At 44.9% G+C, this 20,679-nt stretch overlaps 2 protein-coding genes across 12 annotated transcripts in view; both read left to right on the forward strand.

Moving 5' to 3' along the window:
- WDFY3 (WD repeat and FYVE domain containing 3) overlaps positions 1 to 7,960 on the forward strand; it is a 262,486-nt gene extending 254,526 nt beyond the window's left edge. For 10 of the 11 annotated variants that reach the window (XM_045790948.2, XM_045791003.2, XM_045790985.2 and 7 more), the window contains 3 exons: positions 418 to 529; positions 922 to 1,119; positions 4,633 to 7,960. In XM_045790948.2, the coding sequence (XP_045646904.1) occupies positions 418 to 529; positions 922 to 1,119; positions 4,633 to 4,756 (434 nt within the window). In that variant the 3' untranslated portion in view covers positions 4,757 to 7,960. The remainder of the gene's footprint in view (positions 1 to 417; positions 530 to 921; positions 1,120 to 4,632) is intronic. The other variant, XR_015725422.1, reaches the window with a different exon arrangement.
- Positions 7,961 to 8,133: 173 nt separating this feature from the next.
- LOC148109526 (uncharacterized) lies at positions 8,134 to 14,029 on the forward strand. The gene is made up of 4 exons (XM_087864023.1): positions 8,134 to 8,393; positions 9,168 to 9,299; positions 9,662 to 9,745; positions 10,479 to 14,029. Exons 2-4 carry the CDS (start codon positions 9,278 to 9,280, stop codon positions 10,952 to 10,954), a joined length of 582 nt encoding a protein of 193 aa, XP_087720149.1. The 5' UTR covers positions 8,134 to 8,393; positions 9,168 to 9,277; the 3' UTR covers positions 10,955 to 14,029.
- Positions 14,030 to 20,679: the final 6,650 nt, after the last annotated feature.

Consider the following 20,679-nt stretch of genomic DNA (forward strand, 5'->3'; position numbering starts at 1 on the left):
GTGTTTGCTCTATGTTGGGCATTTCTTAAAGAAAAACACCTCACACCAGAAACTTCCTTTCTTCACACATCATGAAAGCTTTTGAAAATGGGCAAGTTATTGATTACAGATAAATGAAACTATATTTACGGGTAGCTTTGTCTGTTAGAGAGTTAGAGGCAAGGTTCTCAATTGGAGAGAGTCTGTCTTCTTGCATTGAAGGTTTCCCCATCTCTGCATTGTCTGCCCCGGCCCATGACCGGTGTTCAGCTAAGACAGCTTCACCTTCCGCCGAGGCCGCGGCTGCTGGCGACAGGGAGAGCTGCTCTAACTGTGCGATGCAGCGCCCTAACTTGGAGAGCGCTGTATGAGGGCGCACCTACCCAGTGCCGGCCTCTCTCGCTTCAGGGTGTAATGTCTTGCAATTTTGCACTCCAGGGTACCGCTGGGAACGGCAGCTGGTGTTCAGGAGCAAGCTCACTATGCACACAGCCTTCGATCGGAAGGACAACGCGCACCCGGCAGAGATCACCGCCCTGGGCGTCTCCAAGTAAGTGCCCGACCTTGCCAGCTCCTCCCCCCACGGAGTCACTTGCTTAGCCCGGGTCCACACATCCAGACCCGTCTTCGGAGAAAACAGATTCCGTTTGCAGTGTCAGACGTTGCTTGAACAGACAGGTGAGAGGAAGAAACCTGCCAGTGCATGGAGTTTAAAATCTCTGTTCTTCGAGGTTACATTAAGGTTTGATCCAGAGACTTGAGACGAAAGTGTAAATTCGGGCTCGGTTCTATTTTTGTCTCTTCCTACACACACCCTCACCCCAGCACACACATCCACGGAAACGTGGAGAACCTCAGCAGTCACAGAAAGCGCTCTTCAGCCACGTGGCTGTGCGGAGGCCTTCCCCGAGGTAACTCCATGTCGTGTCATGTCTCCTGCAGGGATCACAGCAGGATCCTCGTTGGTGACAGTCGAGGCCGAGTGTTCAGCTGGTCCGTGAGTGACCAGCCGGGACGTTCTGCTGCTGACCACTGGGTGAAGGATGAAGGAGGGGACAGCTGTTCAGGCTGCTCCGTGCGGTTTTCTCTGACGGAAAGACGGCACCATTGCAGGAACTGCGGCCAGCTCTTCTGCCAGAAGTAAGATGAGATGCGAGCGTTTTGAGTTTCTGTGGGTCAGGCCCCTAGGATGTGCGTTGTGCCCTGCACGGAACTGCTCATGTGCTCCGGGGTCCCCAGCACACGGTGCCGCGATGGTCTAAACCAGCCTTCGCTTTCTCTTTGTTCCTTTTTCTCACAATTGTGAGAAATTCTTTCTTCTGTTAAGAATCCTCACAAACACCTGGTCCTGCGAGACTCAGAACGGAAAGGGGCTATGTTCCGTCGTGTTTGCGTATAAAACCCTGTGGGTGCGCACACTCGCCTGTCACCCCGTCCGCCACGTCTTCTGCTTGGGGTGCCTGTGGTCTCCATAAACAGCACCGTGTTATCGTGGCGTGGGGTTTCCGTTTTACAGAAGTACAGCAAACTGTACCTTGTATTAGAACTTCCTTTTTTACTCAACACTGGTTTTGAACTCCACGTAAATCACTAGAATTTTCATTGTGGCCGTTGTCGTGGATCTTTGGTACGAGCATACCAGAGTTCACTGCTGCCCTTGCCGGACTCGTAGGGGGGAGACTGGCGCGCCGCCCGTCCCCTGGCCGGTGCCGCAGGACCGCTCGCAGCCGCCTCTTCTCGGTGCGCTGGCGTCGAGGAGGCGCCTCCGGCCGGGACGGACAGATCCGAACGTGCTGGAGCTGCGCTGGCTGTGGCCGGATGCGTCTCGGCCCGCGGTGCTGCCCGACACAGGCTCGGGCGGGCCCGCAGGCTGTCCGGGTTCTTCCGCCGGCACTGCCGCATGCTGTCACTCCCGCCGGCACTGCCGCTCGCTGTCACTCCCGCCGGCACTGCCGCACGCTGTCACTCCCGTGGCATTGCCGCACGCTGTCACTCCCGGAGCCGCTGTAACTCGCAGCGCAGAGGTGAAGCCGCGTGGCCTTTGCTTCTCGGCCATTGGAGTTTGCACTTGGCTAACGTGGCCCATTTTCCTTTTAGGATTGCTTGTCTTTTCTCTTTTCCCCGTGCTTGAGGAGTTCTTTATTCACTCTGGGTTCTAATTCTTTGTCTTTTCTGCATCTTGCAGGTACCTTCTGCTGGTCTGTGGCCTCCATTTGCGCTTTATATGTATTTTTTCTGACACACAAGTCTTTAATTTTGATGTAGTCACATCTCTTACTTTTGTGATTTTTGCTTTTTGTGGCTTAAGAAATCTTTTCCTGTCCTGAGATCATAAAGACAGCCTTGTTTATTTTCTTTTACGAGGTTCAGGGTTTTGTTTTCCACGCGGAGGTCTTGAGGTCCAGATACACTTGGAGTTTATTTGGAGGTGTGCTTCGTCGTGGGGACCCTTTTTAGTTCCCTTCTGTGGACAGTATGTTGTCCCATCACTGTTGATCTGGATGTGGTCTCTGTTGCACGGGGTCGCCTACGTGCGTGTGCAGTCCTCTCGCTCCGTGGCCGACAACGGGAAGGACCTGCAGGCAGCACTCTCTCATGCTGACATTGCCCAACTCTAGAGATCCTGTCACGGGAGCATGAGCTGTGTAATTGTTTCTGAGCCACTTACTGTGGTTTGCGGGCACCGGCGTATTGAAAAGGGTGTGGCCATTGGGTTTATACTGACCGGATGCTCCCTGGGTTCCTGTCCATAATGTCATCTCAGGCAGGTTACTGACCCTCTCTGGGGCCTGTTTTTTTATCTGTAAAATGTGGATAATTATACCTCTCCTCCTGGAGGTGCTGAGAGAACAGTGAAATTATGTGTGTGAATTTTATAAAACACCGAGTATGGAGTCTGGCAATATAGGTGTTCAGTAAAAGATGTTGTTATAGTTTCTTTTTTCTTTTTTCTTTCTTTCCAGATTAATGTCTTAAACCTTTTTCCTGAGAAGTCTGATTCAAGATGAGTGAGGTAGACAGTTGGTGCCAGCCATTCCTTATGGGACTTTGTATGAGCTTGGCAGAGGGTTCTGTCTTATGCTTCTGTGCTTGGAGAGGCCCACTTTATGAAACCTAGTAACCTAGTAATTTTTGGTAGTCAACACCCCCCAAATACACCCTGGCACACATTCTTCCTTGTCATGTTTAACTTTCCAAATATTATTTAAGGGTAGATAATTCTTTAAATTATCCATTGCTTTCAGATGTCTGGTGGAGGCCGTATTTGAAAAACCAAACCAACAGTGATTGATTATGATAGAGCAGACACAGAAGGCAGAGCAGAGCCCTGCCCACGTTCTTTGTGCCTCTCATTGGTGAGAGAGTTTGTCAGCACTTCTTTTTTTTTTTTTCTAACAGTTTTCTTTCTTTCTTTTTTTTTTTTTTTTAGAGAAAGTGTGAGCAGTGGGGAGGGACAGAGGGAGGAGAGATTCTCAAGCAGTCTCCCTACTGAGTGCAGAGCCGATGTGGGGCTCAGTCTCATGACCCTGAGATCGTGACCTGAGCCGAAATCAAGAGTCAGAGGCTTAACCAACGCTTAACTCAGGCACCCCTGAGACTTTGTCAGCACTTCTGAGGGTCTCGTCAAAGTCCCAGGTCCAAGAACGGCCTTTAAATCCCTTAAGCTGGTGACACTTTGTTTATCTGGACACCTTTACTGGTAGGTTATTGGAGGAAAAATAATTCTCTATCTCAGGAGCGCCTGGGTGGCACAGTCATTAAGCATCTGCCTTCGGCTCAGGGCGTGATCCCGGCGTTCTGGGATCGAGCCCCACATCAGGCTCCTCTGCTAGGAGCCTGCTTCTTCCTCTCCCACTCCCCCTGCTTGTGTTCCCTCTCTTGCTGGCTGTCTCTCTCTGTCAAATAAATAAAATCTTTAAAAAATACTACTAATAATAATTCTCTATTTCAGTCTCATGAAAAGGCAAGCTTAAAGTGATTAAATGCCACATCCAAGGTCACACCCTGCTTTATTCCAGGAAGAGGAATACTTTTTAAAGAATTTGAACACCTCTGAAGTAGAGTCTATTTCAGGGAGTTCTATCAAGATAAACAGAAAATGAGAACTTTTGGACCAGACAGAAAAGCCAAACTACTGTTCAAGAAATCACCGAGGGGTAGATCAAACAGGGCTTAAAAGCCCAGAGGAACTTGATAGTCTTTTAAAATGATCAGTAAATCTTCTGCCAAGAGAAAAAAATTAAGCTCCAAGTGAAGACGTTGGCATCCCTCCCGGGTTTACAGGGTACGAGAGCCCATCCCGCACGGGGAAGAATGGCCTCACAGCTGTTCAGACCCTTTGGCATCATCCCGTAGGAAAATCTTGCCTTTAAAAAAAAAAAAAAAGAAAAATCTCTTCAGTCACACAGATAGCTTGCCTTGGTTTAATATTACTTTTCTTCATAGACCGAAACAAATAATATGGTGTTGTGTTTGGTCACGGGTGAACCGCACGCCGCAAACCAGTGCGTCCTTGGCATTCTTCTGGCGTCATACTTCTGGTCTTGGGCATTATGGTGCCGGCTTTCTGTTCAGCTTTTATGTTTGTGTTTCTCAGCCCAGTGATGAAACGTGGAGAGGACCTGTAACTACTTGATTTTGCCTTTCCTTTAGGTGCAGTCGGTTTCAGTCCGAAATCAAACGCTTGAAAATCTCATCGCCAGTGCGCGTGTGTCAGAACTGTTACTACAACCTACAGCACGAGAGGGGTTCGGAGGATGGTCCTCGGAATTGCTGAGGATTTGACAAGCTGGTTGCCAATCGCGGTCTGTAACCCCCCTTCCCGATTCCCCGCTCCCGGCTCACAGCTCGAAGGCGTCGAAGCAGTCTCCGTTTACGCCTCTCTTCATACCACGTGTTTGAAGCGTCGAATTCAGTGGGATCAGTGAATAAGCGGGTGCAGAGTGCAGCAGTGGGGCGGACACTGTTCGGGGGACAGCACAAGAAGAACAGGAGGTGGTTCCTAGGAGCGACTTTTCCAGTATCCCATTCTCCCTGTTACCAGTAGCTGTCTCCAAGAGAAAATCCTCACTTACTAACTGTCTTTTCTTGCGTCTCATTTTTATAGATCTACTCATCCTTATTTGGAAAAACCACCACCAACAAAAAAAAAGGCTTTTAGAAAATGGTTGTAAATCTGACTTCTTTGCAAGTAACTGTGTATATTGTAAATAGGTATAAAGGCCTTTTTTTCTAAATAAGGACTTAACTGTCTGTAACATGAGACTTCAAACTAAACCACTAACTCAGTGAACTACTCAATGGTTTGTCTGACATCTCTCACAAATTAATTATAAATATGTTTTTTAAATCCTCAAAGACATTATCTGTGGTCTTTTCTCTCCCCTTTCCAGCCCAGCCTGTGTGCCCGATGTCCTTTCTTTCAAGTTGCCCACAGTATCTCCACTTAAACTAGGCTAGTAACCAAAACAATGCAGACCTTCTTTAGGAAACAGTGTGGGAGACTGAGAGTCCTGCCATAAGATACCTTGGGAATACCTGGGCATCTTGCAGCTGGCTACGTGCCACCTCAGTGTTGTTCCAGTGTCCTAAGGCCCCTTGTAAACTCCTATCTGGACTGCCGTGTGGCCATAGCGTCCCTTCTGAGCGCTGCACGGAGATGGTCAGGTGATCGATGCAGTGCAGGAGACAGCCTCAACTAATGGAAATATATTTGCATGTAGCCCACATTAGCTTCTCTTGCATAGAACATAATAAGGGTGTGTCTTTGGTGACACCAATGTTCTACTACAGCTTATTTTCAAAAAAGGGTAAAAAATGAAAAAAGTGTACAGAATTAACATATAAACCTTGTAAAACTGGATCATGTCAGAACTGCTTATAATTAACCTTTACCATTTAATGCCATCTACCTGAAAACAGTGAGATTTATACTGTATCAATGTCTATTTTTTTGTTTTTGCTATGAATATAATTACAGTATTTTAATATTTAGTTATTTAATTTGTTCTACTAGTTGGATACAGAACACACAAATCCAGGGAGACTAAAGCTGGTTGGGGCTTAAGAGAAGTTTAGTTTACAGAAAAAAGGCTTTGGTGGTGGGATTTTTTAAAATGTGTGTTATGTACATATATATATATATATATATATATATACACATATATATAAAAAACAAATGAAACAATTAATCTAGATTTTAACATTTTCAGATATTTAGTGATAATATTATGAACAATTCTAAAAGCCCTGTGATTTGAAAAAATGTAGAATTATTTATGGCCCAAGCAAGGAAGGACAGGCCTTCACAGCCTCGTGGAGGTATCGTACAAAGGACAGTGGCTTTGGCTTTCCCAACTTTTCATCTTTAGGCCCTGGTGACAGGCACACTTATGCACTAAAATGCACATATATGCACATGCATTCAAAAATAGGCATTGGTACAATAGTAATCTTGTACCTAATGGGCTGAAACCAGCTTAAGAACAAATTTGTTCTTCCTGATAACTAGGTCTCCAAGAGAAAATATAAAGGCTGCTTTAGTGCCTTATGCTTACTAAATTTAACCCTTTATTTACCGAGGTTTGAGCCTACAGTCTATTTATGATTACATATCAAAATTGATTAACACACTTCCATTTCTAAAAGTTCAGATACACTTGTTAATAAAAGGATTATTGGCATTAATACTTTAACTTGAAGAAAAGTTGTGTTCTGTTTTCCTTTCTGTGTCTTAACTCCTCCCCATGCCCCCCCCCACCCACCATCTTACTTCAATTCTAATAAATAATGCTGGATGTTCAACAGTGGTAGGAATTGTGCTATCACATAATCGTGGGCTTTGCCCCTGTCCGGCCCTACAGATGAGTTGTAGCAGTGTTATTCTACACTTTTTAAAAGAAGCGTCCTCCTTGTGTCTATGAACCATGTTTACCCCAAACCCAATGGCAGAGGTGTTCTTTAAAGACTTGAATATATGAATGTGTGTATGTAGTTACTTGAAGGTTATTCCTCTGTGTAATACGAAGTCATATGGGATGAACACTTTCAAACTTTCCGACACAACTTCCGTAACTAGAAGGTGGAAACCAAAACCCTCATGATAGTATTTCCTCTGGCAGCTGGTGCTGTGGGCAACTGTTTTATTCGGTGGGGTTTCTTTTCTTTTTGCTTTCTGATGCAGAAATCACAAATCACTCACACATGCAAGTACACTCACATACATAAACTAATTGTTTCTCTGGATGTCTTTCTGTGTTTCGTGTACATTTGTTTACCAACATCTGTTCTCAGCATGTGCACCCACTTCGTGTGGTCCGTGTTCCTTCTCTGAGAGTACCTCACAGGGCTCCTGCCTGATCCGTGTACTTCATTTGTTCATCCGTCCATCTATGCTAACATTTGTGTGTAGCGTGCAACCGTAACGTCACGCTTCGGAAGAGGAAAATAGCTGCCCATAGCAGCCATCCGTCTGGATAATAGCAAAACACTCTAGATAAGTTATTTTGCACTTTCTTATGTATAAAGTTGGTAGAAACTTATTTTTTGCTTTGTATCATTTAAATACATTTTGTTTTGGTAAATGAACTGTGTATAAAATATTTATGCCGTTAAAACTGTTTTTAGAAAGTATTTTTAATTTCAGCAAGTTTGGTTACTTGTTGCATGACTATTAACACAGCTGACTTTTTGTGTCAGTGCAATGTATATTTTTTTGTCCTGTTATTAACTTGTAAGCCCTAGTAATGGCCAATTATTTGTACAGCAGCAGAAGTAAATTGAAGATACTGGCTAAGACTGGATTGATTGTGGACGTTTGTACTATACTGCAGAATCCATATCTGTTCTTTGGTGGTTATGTAAAAGGCCTGAAGAATTACTATCTAGTGTGCAATCTGTGATAACTGAATGTTCATTGTATATCTGTCTCTGATGCAAAAAGGTAGAGTAACACAATTACAATACATGATTAAATGCAATAGTCCAGGTACTTTTTTTTTTCATTTCAAATAAATACCTACTATTTACCACCCAAAGAAAAAAAGTTGTTTTTAAGCCAGTTTATTCAGGGAAAGAGAAACAAAACAACACAGAAGGCAGATACTTCCCTAAACTCTGTGTAGTTCTTTTCAAGTTGTGAATGTCTCTTTCAGAAGCTCCTGCTTGCAGAAATGTTGGCTGTTAGGGTCTGGCTCAAGCTCTAGTTCGATCCATCTTTCAATGCTGTCTGCCTTGAGCTTCACAATGGTGCTGGCCTCCTGGGGCTGATGAGTGAGTGTGGACGGCCGCAGGGAGAGACAGCTGACTTCAGGAGATCACCTGCAGACGCGAATGGACCCACGGACAAAGCCTGCGTCGTGTGGTTTCTGCTCTTTTTCACTGAGCCTCATTCTCTGTCCATCACATTGTGAAAAGTAAGCAACAGTAAATCGTCTGTCTCCTACCCCTGCCATATTCACATCAGGAATATTCTGGTATCCTGCCCTTTTCCTGGAAGCACGGCACCTACTGTCATAAGCTGGTCTTTCCATTTCAGTCTTCAGGCTGAGAGTTAAGAACTCGCAAATCCATTCTTAATGTTTCTAGCCTATTTAGTTTTAAAACTGCCTTCTGAGTATAGAAAACACTTTTTATATTTATTTAAGCTGCTTTGGCAACTCTAATTTTCCTCTTTCTAAAGATGCTAACAAAATCCCAGTCCCATGTAAGCTTGAACGGCTGAGTCCCACATTTGAGAATATTGTGCTTGTTACAAATCCCACCTCAGTGCAACTCCCTTTAGAGGCAAAGATGGAGGAATGCCAAGAACTTCTAAGAGCAAACAGTCATTTCTTCAACAACAAAGTCAATGGTAAGAGAAAACAGGGTCAATCCCATTCCTCTAGTGCAGTACTACTCCGGTTTCTAGTCACCTCCAGAAGCTCTGTAGTCCAGGATGGGCATTGCTGAAGTTCTTTTAGGATTTAAAGGGCACACATGCAAACGATCACCAAGTCCCTTTTCGACCATTTGCTTCTCTCCGATAAAAGGACACGTGCACCCCGCATTTTAGCCCCTTTGAAGCATCAGAGAAGAAGCAGGCCAGCAGAATTGGTATAGCATTGGCTTAGTCTCCTTACCGCTATTCTCATTTTCCCCACACGTCGCTAAGTTCTTTTTTATTTACTGTTCCTTTTGACTTTTGCTAGAATGGCAGCAAGCCAAGCTCCACACTGAGAGCCAGCATGGTGTTTTGGAGAGCCCCGCAGTAGGAGCTGAGAGCCTGAGGCTGCAGCCGCTCCCTGCTTGTGAACTTGAGATGTCCCTCTTGAAGCAGCTCAGTGCGTCAGGTTTTCCTGTGTCCGCGGTTGCCCGGGAGCAGGGAGGGGGTTAAGACCGCGCTTCCTCGGCTTCTTGGTTTTAGGACCTTTTGGCCCTTAAAAACTATCAAGGACCCCTACACTTGCTATTTATGTGGTTTGCGTCTATCAATAATCATTGTATTAGAAATCAAAACAGATTTTAAAAATGTTAATTCATTGAAAAATAACAATGATAAAACCATTATATATTAAGATCAATTATATATTTCCACGGGGAAAAATCGTCCAAGCCAAAAAAACCAAAAACAACAATTTAGTGAAGAGTGGAATTGTTCTGCAATTTTGCAAATCTCTTTAATGTCTGGCTTAATCGAACACAGGTGGATTCTCCTATCTGCTTCTACACTCCATCTTGGGTACTTCACTTTGGTCGAAGCATATGAGGAAAATCCAGCCTCACACAGGTATGTGGTTGGAAAGGGGGGAGGATATATTAATAGCCTGCCCAGATTATTGTTTTTTAAAGATAATAGTTTGTTTCTTAAATTTTGGTTACCGTATGGCATCTAGAACTACATCAGTGAACTTTCGGTCTGTCTTGCTCTGTGAATCCACGTTCACCCGTGCGTGACTTACGGCCTGCACTGGTCATTTAGACAATATCGGGTCAGTGATGTGGTAGTGAACTACACCACTGCTCCAGCTGACGTGTGTAGAGAAAGTCCACGTGTTGACTATTTCACTACAAAATAGATATTTTCGTAATCCAGTGGAACATCAAAGTATCACCAGCTGTCTTGGGAAATTCTGAGCCAAACAGTGATGGATATGAGTTTTCTAGTAGAATTTTTGCTTAAAACCTATAATTTTTCATTAGCAGTATATACTTTGAATGTCTCCTTTGAAGCAACAGGCTCACTTTGTTAATTTCAAGAACGTCTCTGCCCAAGAACCACAATTTGTCAGTACTTTTAAGTAAACCTGGTGAGCGGTGAGAAAAGCAGCTAGTTCAGCTCACAACCCAGTGACCACGGCGCTTTTCTTCAAGACCGACGTTGTACTTCAGGCTGGGGTGCCTTATGGGAGCTTCTCAGTTTGCGTCACACAACTTAAATTTCAAGATTTAATAAAAGTAGCAATTTTTACCGCTTCTCTAAGGACATTCTTAAGTGAAACGGCACTTTTTTTCCTTTATAGCAAGTGCTGGAGATAAAGAATACCGTGGTCCTAACCAGCAGTTTGGCGCCCCTGGCTTGATATGTGTGTGGACTCCGGCAGTTCTACCCACCATTGCTTCTGCACCTCGTTCAGTACAAGTATCAGTGCAAATCACATTTTTAGTATTATTACGAAAGCAGTCTAATCTTGCAGACTCCACAAAAGGCACTCAGAACTCCCAGGGCTCTGTGAACCTGACTTGCAGAAGCTTTAGTCCAAGGAACCCAAATTGTCAAGAAGCATGTTGCGTGCAGTCCTCACTTGAGAACAGTGTTCCTTATCGTAGGCCTGGGGCTTCCAACGGGGCTCCCACTGAAACCTGCCCAGTGCAAGATCAGGCCCCACCTGCCGTCCGCCCGCCGTGGGCGGCCACACCAGCCGTCGGAATACCACCTCCTCCGCTCAAAGGAGCGCAGAGACCAAGAGTGTTATCTCTGAAGCATTGGAGTTTCTAATGTCATGTTAGTTCTTTTAGCCAAGACTTTCAAATTTTGATCAAGTAAAAAAAAAAAAAGCTTAAGTAATATTTTCAGGGGCACCTGGGTGGCTCAGTTATTAAGCATCTGCCTTTGGCTCGGGTCATGATCCTAGGGTCCTGGGATCGAGCCCCGCGTCGGGCTCCCTGCTTAGCAGGGAGCTTGCTTCTCCCTCTGCCTCTGCTGCTCCCCCTACTTGTGCGCTCTCTCTCGCTTGCTGTGTCAAAAAAAAAAAAATCTTCATGCTGGGGACGGTTCTACCGGGTGTAATACACTGGTGAGGAGCCTGGTGGCAGTCGGTCCGGGGGTTCAGCTCCCGTTCCACCTCGTACTGTGAAATATGGCTCACTCTCTGCATTTGAGTCTCCTCACATGTAAGTTTTGTATTATGACACCTGCCCCCAGAGAACTGTTACAAGAATGAAATCAGGTTACATAGATAGGGGACAGGTAGCGCCTGAGACGTGTGTTCTCAGTATATCGTGTCCGGGTGGAAATAGGAACATGAAAGGAATGCGTTGAAACATTTGTAAAAGCCTAAAGAGAGCCTGGCAGGTGGTAACTCTTCCTTTAGACACACAGCAGGCAGAACGGTAGGTGTGGGAAGAGGCCTGAGAAATCAGCTGTCCAGACCCTCATTTAACGCTGGAGGAAAGGGATTCAGAGAGGGCTTTGCTGGTCCCAGAGCTGCGCCGGTGCTGAGTTTCCTCTCAGCTCCACCCCTCAGCTCTGACTCCCAGGCCGAAGCTCTTTACCAACGGTTCCCGGTTTGCCTTTTCCTTTTTTGTTTTTTTGTTTGATGCTGGTGACTGCAGGGAAAATGTGCTTAGGATTTTTTTTTTTTCAGTATCATCCATGCATAATCATGCCTTACTTTATTGAGAAAATAAAACACTAGAACTTCAGCCTTGGCCTTCTGCTGTCACACTTCCAGCTCTACGAAGGAAAGGTGCAGGCTGCATTCCAGAGCAGAGGACAGTTATTTAAGGACAAACAAGTTATTCATTAACTTGTCCTCAAGCACCACTTTAAATTTCAAACCAAAGCTATACCCTAAGTGCTATTTCTTCTTTCTTTTGTTTTAAGATTTATTTGAGAGAGAGAGAGAATGAGCTGGGGTGGTGGGAGAAAGGGCAGAGGGAGAGGGGAAAGCAGATGCCCCACTGCCCAGGAGCCTGACGTGGGGCTCAATCCCTGGCTCAAACCCTGGGATCATGACCTGAGTCAAGGCAGACGCTTAACCGACTGAGCCACCCAGGCGCCCCCAAGTGCTATTTCCAGCCACAAAAGGGAGCCACTCTTGTAACCTCATTAGAAACAAACCCTAGAGCGAAGGTCAGCCTAAGGAGTTTTTGCAAAGTTAAGGATCATCCCGTCAGGCTCTGCAGGCTGATTCTGCCAAAAGGAAGAAACAGATCTGTGAAAACATGGTATCAGGTCCGTGTCTGGCTCGGATGTGGGTCCGCCCATGCGGACGTATTTTGCCGTCTCCAAAGGCGGTTTTCGTGTTCCTGCTGGTACCTCTACCACTGGGCCTCGAGGATGATCGTAAACGACACGAGTACCCTCTTCAGGACCTTTCTAGCCGTAAACAAAAGGCGTGCTTTCATGTAGGTTTCTGTAACTCAGTTTTCAGCAAGTCTGTTCTCAGTTTCTAATTCAGTAAGAAAGACACTCTCTTCACAGTTGTCTTCTTAGCTCTGCGGTCTTCGTATCACCCTGCTAATTTGTCACCTCATCTTTGATATGAATTGAATTCATGCTCTTCTAAGTTACGTATACTACAAAGCCCTACCAGAACGTTCTCTCTACCGGGATTGTGTTCCCTCCAGGCCGGGTTTTGGTCTTTGGCAGCCCGTGTCTGCCCGCTGGCCCGCGTGCCTTCGTTCCGTACAGGCGTCACCCACTGATGTCCTCCGCCTCTGCAGTACGGTCACTCCGGCCGAGGCTTAAGTTCCCTGAGACGCAGTGCGCGTGCATTCTCCTTGACCCGGGCCCCTCCGTCAGGTGGAGGGCCGGCTGCTTCCGCCGTCGCCCGCCTCTGTGCCTCCCAGCCGAGGAGCCGCAGCGGCCCGTCGCGCTCCAGTCCGGGCAGGAGCGGCCTGACCCCGCTGGGCCCCTCCTCCCGCCTCACCCCCTTCTAGTCTTCAAGTGACCTTACGAGGGGCCTCTTCCGACCAGCCTGCACTGGCGCAGTTGGCCGGCCCCTCGCTTTTCCACGGTGGCCCTCGTCCGCGTTGTTCTTGCCCGTGGCACGTCCCGCAGTCTGGCCCACCGGCCACGCCGTGGGGGCGGCGGCTCCCGGGCAGCGCAGCTCCGCGGAGCCAGACGTTGGCGCCCGCCCGGCTCGCGCCTGTCCCCGGCGGGGAGGGTAGCTGCTGGCGGATTTGTTGAGTGAGAGAATTCGAGGCAGACGACCAACCTTTACCAATCTTTAATGTTTAGCTTTTGTTTTTATTACTGTAGGAAGACTCTTAACCCGAGTTCTACCCTCTTGGCGCACGAAGTGCGCGATCCCGTCCTGCTAGCGTGGGCCCGGTGTTGCACAGCAGAGCCCTGGACCTGACCGCCCTGCATAACTGAAGCCTTGTGCCTGCCGAGCAGCAGCTCTCGGTTCCTCCCCACGCCGCGCCGGCCAGACACCATGCCACCCTCCACTTCATGGGTCTGATTTCTGTAGAGGCCTCCTGTGAGGGGAATCCTGCCGTCTCTGTCCTGTGACGGGCTTATCGTCCGTAGCGGAATGTTGGGGAGCTTCAGCCTTAATGTAATCCGCTTTGGGGGAGGTCTTAAATCCTCTTTCATGTGTTGAATTTGAGCTTTCATAGACCACATGCCCGAGCACTTGTGTTTCAAACTCTCACTGGAGTTTGATCTTAAACGTTCAAATCTCCTTAGCTCTCGAGGGTACCTTTGAGCAAGGCACGCTGGCCCTATGGGGAGAAGCAGCTGCCTGCCAGCCCAGGGTAGGAGCCTTAGGGTCTCTGCAGCGACACCAGAGAAGAAAGCCAGCCCTCCTCCTCCTACTCCCACCTCACTGGGGGGGGGGGGGGGGTTAAATATTCCAGCGCAGGTCCCGCCCCTCAGTGCTGCCCATCAGACAGTTCACAGAGAGGTGGGACCCATTGTCGGGTGTCATTATGGAACCAGCTGGCCCTTCTCCGATCCTCCCAAGGCCCAGAATAGCCTACCCTGCAGATCCCATCATTACAGGTTCCTAAATCAGATTTTTAAACCATTTGATTGAGCTATAATTAACATACTATAAAATTCATCAGTTTACAGTGTACGACTCTGTTAGTTTTAGTATGTTTACAGAGTTGTGCAGCTATCACCACAATGTGATTTGAGAGCATATCACCCCAAAAGAAACCCCATACCATTAGCAGTCACTTCCCATCCTCCCTGTCCCCAACCCCTAGCAGCAACAAATTACTTCCTGTCTACAGATTTGCCTGTTCCGACATTTTGTATAATGGAGGCAAGCAATATGTGGTCTTTAGTGACTGTGTTTTATTTCACTTAACACATGTGTGAGATTCATCCATATCGTAGCATGGATCAGAACTTCGTTCCTTTTTATTGCTGAGTCTAAGTCCACTGCATGGACATATTACACTTTGCTCATTTACCACTTGACGTGGTTTCCACTTTTTCACTATTTGGGAATAACACTGCTGTAAACACTTATGTACAGGTTTTTGTGTGGAAGGGCATTTGGCTTCTCTTGGGTGGAGTTGCTGGATCATACTGTAACTCTACATGTAACATTCTGAGGGACTACCAGACTGATCTCCAAAACCATCGTTCCATTTCACATTCCCTCCAGCAGTGTATCCAGTCAGTTTCTCCTCTCAGGGAACAGCACCAACCAACCGGCACTCCCCCTCCTTGTCCCGTACAGGCCCTCCTTAGAACGTCTCTTTTCGAGACAAGCCACTTTCCAATATACCTTCAAGAAAGGCACCTGGTTAGGAAGTAGGAGGCAGCCTGCACCAGCAGCCTCTGAAGGCGCCAGAGTCTCTGCTCCTGTTTGGGTTTCTCCTGCCACCTCTCCTCCTCATTCCCTCCCCAGATCCAGCCAGGCGAGGGCCCCTCCTGCAGAGACCACAGTCACAGCACCTTCAACAATGTCTCCCCAAGTAACCCAGAAATTCTTTAGAGGGCAGGAGGGTGTATCTGAAGGCTCTCATTGAGAATTGATAAGAAGTTCTGTAGGCACTGGTTTTATTTGTTTTTTTTTTTTAATATTAGCGTGTACACTTGGTCACTATTCCTCAGCCAAGGGTGTCCTGTTTGAATCAAGACCTATCTCTTCTCTTCCTGCTTTAAAATAGAATTGCCAGCGTGGGATTTCCAGCTACGGCTGAGGGAGAGGCTGGCATAACCTCTCCCCAGAAAGGATCTGTAAAGCTGGACAAAATTATTTCACTGCTCTGGAAATCAAAGAAAGATCTACAACAATATGAGAGGCATCTATGCTTGAACAACTGGTGCACAGTGGGAGTCTTTGCAGTTCTTTCCCCAGGCTACTCCCATTCCCCGGCCAGCTTAGTTGACATGGAGGTTTGGTCAGAGCTTGACAGAACTATGAGGACCCCAGCAGTCCAAGAGGATTCACTAGATTTGAAACAGTGGATGAAACTTGAACCCAGGAAAGTTGTCAGTGGAAATGGCCATCCCAGCAGAGAGTGAGTGGGGTGAGCTAATGGCCCCATAAGCCTGGAATTGTGTGTTTGAGTCAAGCATATTCTTGGATGAGGCTATGCCCACGCACAGTGGAGACCTGAAGAAGGTCTCACTTATCTGCATACTCCTGGCTGACCTTGACATTGCCCACAGTATCCTCAATAGGCAAAAGTGATTAATAAAATACCTTCAAAATTAAAAGGCATCAAACTTCAAAAGACACCATTAAGAAAATAAAAATCAAGCCATGCACCTGACAACTGAGTACCAAACTATGTGAGGCAAAAACTGGTAGTGCATTCAGCTATTTCTCCTTGAAATTCTATCATAGTTGAAGACTTCAACATGACACTATCAAAAGTGGACAGATCTAGCCGGCAGAAAATCAGCTAGGATATAGTTGAACTCAACCCCATCAATCAACTGGGTATAGCTGATATCTATAGACTGTTTCAGCCAACAACAGCAGAATGCGCACGCTTCTCAAGCTCACATGGAACACTCACCAAGACAGACCACACTCTGGGTCATAAAATACATCTTAATTTTTAAAGACTAGAAATCATACAGTGTCTGCTCTCAGGCCACTAAGGAATTAAACTAGAAACCATTAGCAGGAAAATCCCAAAATACATGGACGTCAAGTACCACACTTCGAAATAACACATTAGCCAAAGAAGAAATCTGAAGAGACATTTAAAGATATTTTGAGCTAAATGAAAATGAAAACACAACATACCAAAATTTGTGAGATGTAGTGAAAACAGTTCTTAGAAGGAAATGTATACCACTGAATGCATATATTAGAAAAAATATCAAAAATCAATTACCTAATTCCCAGTTTAAGAAAACGGAAAAAGAAAAATTAAATCTAAAATAAGCAGAAGGAGAAAAGCAATAATAAAATTTAGAGGAGAAGTCAGTGTAATTGAAAAACAAAATACAGAAAATCAGTGAAACCAAAAGCTGGTTATTTAGAAAGATCAATAAAATCAGTAAGCCTCCAGCCAGGATATTTACAAAAAGAGAGACAGAGGAAGGGAGGATACAGATTACTAATATCGGAAAAGAAAGAGAAGACAGCACTACAAATCCTATGGAAATTAAAAGAATAATAAAGGAACACTATGAACAACTCTGTCCACAAATTTGATAACCTAGATGAAATGGACCTATTCCATGAAAGACACTATTTGCCAAAGCAAATTGCCAAATTGTCTGAATAGACCTACATCTATCAAAGAAACTGAGCCAATAATTAATAACCTTCCAAAACAGAAAGCACCAGGCTTAGATGGGTTCACTGGTGAATTCTACCAAACATTTAAGAAACAAATTCTATCCGTTCTCTACAGTCTTTTTTGGAGATTAGATGCAGATACTTTCTAACTCATTCTATGAGGTCAGCATTACCCCAATACCAAAACCAGACAAAGACATTACAAGAAAACTGCAGACCATTATCTGTCATGAATATTAGATGCAAAAATTCTCAAAAAAATATTAGCAAATCAAATCCAAGAATGTATAAAAGGAATTATACACCATAACCAAGTGATACTTATCCCAAGTATGCAACATGAGGCTGGCTAAGCATTTGAAAATCAATTAATGTAAGCCATCACGTCAATAGGCTAAAAGTGAAAATTCATATGATAATCTCATTAGATGCGAAAATATAACTTGACAAACTCCAACACCCATTCGTGATAAAACTCCCAATAAACTAGGAAAAGAGGGGAACGTCCTCAACTTGATACAGACTATCTATGAAAAAAACCTACAATTAACATCGTTCCCAATGGTGAGAAACTCAAGAGCTTTACCACTAAGATCAGTCAGTTATAAGGCAAGGATGTTCCCACTCACCACTCCTTTTCAAATCATACTGGAAGTTCCAACTTATGCAATAAGACAAGAAAAAGAAATAAAAATATACAGTCTGGAAAGGCATAAAACTATCTTTGTTGGCAAATGACATGATCAAATGTAGAAAGTCAAAAAGAAATTGGGAAAAAACCTCCTGAAACTAGTAAGCTAGTTTAGAAAGGTTGCAGGATATAAGGATAATATACACAAGTCAATCGTTTTCCTATATACCATCAATGAACAAGTGGAACTTGAAATTAAAACCACAATGCTATATTTACATGAGCATCCCCCAAAATGAAATACTTAGGTATAAATCTAACAAAGTATGTACAAGGTCTCTGTGAAGAAACCTACAAAATTCTGATGAACAAAATCAAAGAACTAAATAAGTGGAGAGATATTCCATGTTCATGGATAGGAAGACTCAATACTGTCAAAATACCAGTTCTTCCCAAATTGATCTATAGACTCAGTGCAATCCCAGTTAAAATCCCAGAAGATTGTTTTGTGGATATCAATAAACTGATTCTAAAGTTTATATAGAGAGGCAAAAGACCCAGAATAGCTAACACAGTATTATAGGAGAACAAAGTTGGAAGACTGACACTACCCAACTTGAAGACTTACTTATAGTAAGTTATAAGTCATAAGCTTACATATAGTGAGCTGTAAGTAAGACTTATAGCTACAATAATCAAGACAGTGTGGTAGTGGCAAAAAAATAAACGTGTAGATCAATGGAACAAGACACAGAGCTCAGAAGTAGAAGCACGTATAGTCAACTGATTTTGACAGAGGAGTAAAGGCTATACAGTGGAGCAAAGAGAACAAGGGTGGTGGAACAACTGGACATCCACATGCAAGAAAACGAATGTAGAGACAGATGTTACACCTTTCACAAAACGTACCTCAAGATGGCTCAGAAACCTAAATGTAAAGTGCAGAACTATAAGACTAGAAAATAACATAGAAAACCTAGATAACCTTGGGTATGGCAGAGACAACATCTAAGTCATTGTTACCTCATAGTTACTACATCATAGGTACCGCATCAAAAGGCACAGTTCATGAAAGAAGGAATTGATAAGCTGGACTCAACTAAAATTAAAATTTCTGCAGGTGCCTTGGTGGCACAGTCACTTGAGCAACTGACTCTTGGTTTCAGCTCAGGTCCCAGGTCATGATCTCAGGATCGTGAGATCAAGCCCCAAGCTGGGCTCAGCATGGAGCCCGCTGAAGTTTCTCTCTCCCTCTGCCCCCCCTTCCCCTCCCCTGCACACACGCTCTCTAAAATAAATAAATAAATATTTTTAAAAAATAATAAGATTTCTGTCCTACAAAAGATAATGTCAAGAGAATGAGAAGATAAGCTACAGACTGGTAGAAAATACTTGCAAAAGACACGTGATGAAGGACTGTCATTCAAGATATACAAGAACTCTTAATAAGAAAAACAACTGGGGCACCTGAGTGGTTAAGCGTCAGTCAGTTAAGCGTCTGCCTTCAACTCAGGTCATGATCTCGGGGTCCTGGGATCGAGCCCCACATCGGGCTCCCTGCTCGGTGGGGAGTCTGCTGCTCCCTCTCCCTCTCTGTCCCTCCCCTCTGCTCATGTTCTCTCTCTCTCTCTCAAATAAAATCTTTAAAAAAACAAACCAAAAAAAAAAAAAAGAAAGAAAGAAAGAAAACAACCCCATTAAAAACATGGGCCGAAAACCTTCACAGGCATCTCACCAGGGAAGGTACACAGATAACAAGCATATGAAAAGATGCTTGGCTGCTGCCTCCTCCTGCCGCTTCTTGTGCTGCTTGTGCTCGCTGGGTGCGGACCTGGTAGCTCCCTGGGAAGTGGCAGCTGGGGAGACTTCGGCACTCACTGTGGCCGATGAAAAGCCCAAGGATTTTTCATCTTTCAGATTGATTTCAGCAGCTGAAAACAGCTATATGCTCATTTCTCATACAGAATCAGAAATGTGTGGATTTCTGAAGCAAGTTGGGCTGCTGCTCCTTTGAAAGGGTTTGTCAATGAGGCAGATCAGATCCCGACTCCCTGAGCCAATCAGTGAAATAGACACACCGCACCGTCAGAGAGGGAGGATGAAGACGGAGTTGGCGGTTCCAGCAGCAGACGGGAGGTATCGACCGAGAAGGGAGCCTGCTGCATTACCACCAAGCTCTGCCCCTCCAGACCAAGATGACACTGTCAGTTAGAAAACTGCAGTCTGGTCCCACCACATGCTGGCCACTACAGTAGAACTTTCTCTATTCTTTCATTTTTTCCTTCCCATTCCTTTATTATACAGTAGCTGTATGTGCACCTGCATACTGCATTTTTGTTACAAAATGGCCAATGGTATGTTTGGATCAACATCAGATGGAGACGGGATGGGGAAAAATACTGGTTCTGTGAAAATGCCCCTTCTGTCCATTTGTGGCATGCTCACTCAGCTCTTACCTTTATAGTCCAGTAAGTTACTTTGTGCTCACTCTTTAACAAAAAAAGAACATAAAAATCCTTGCATACCCTGTTTGATTGGAGAATATTAGTGTTTTTCATTGATCACTGTAGAACCAAGGGCAATGTTATAACTTTTTTGTCTGCAGCTGTTACGTGTAGGGCCATGTCTTTAAGTAGGGATAAATTACTCTAAAATAAGTGAATCCTAGATCATTTTCCCTTCAAGTGTCTTGTCGTTTAAATAAACTTCTTATTTAAAAAAAGAAAAAGATGCCGCACGACACACACCATTGGGGAAATTAAGTTAAAACCCCACGCCTACCTACCGGAACGCCTCAACTCCAGAACACCCACGACACCAAGTGCTGGCACGCGTGTGCAAAATAGGAATTCTCATTCAGTGCTGCTTAAGAATGCAGAATGGTATGGTCATGTTGCAAGACAGCCTAGCACTTTCTTACAAAACTGAACATACTCTTACCATGTGATTCAGCAACTACAATTCCTGGTATTTATCAAAGGGAGATGAAAAATAAGGTCTGCCCCAAAACCCGATGTTTGTAGCACACCGATGTTTACAGCAGCTTTATTCATAGTTGCCAAAACTCGGAAGCAAGCAAGATGTCCTTCAGCTGGTGAATGGATAAACTGTGGTACATCCAGGCAATGGAATATCTTTCAGTGC

This window comes from Ursus americanus, chromosome 8 (genome assembly GCF_024610735.1).
Source record: "Ursus americanus isolate L20-20 chromosome 8, mUrsAme1.1.p, whole genome shotgun sequence".
Taxonomy (NCBI): domain Eukaryota; kingdom Metazoa; phylum Chordata; class Mammalia; order Carnivora; family Ursidae; genus Ursus; species Ursus americanus.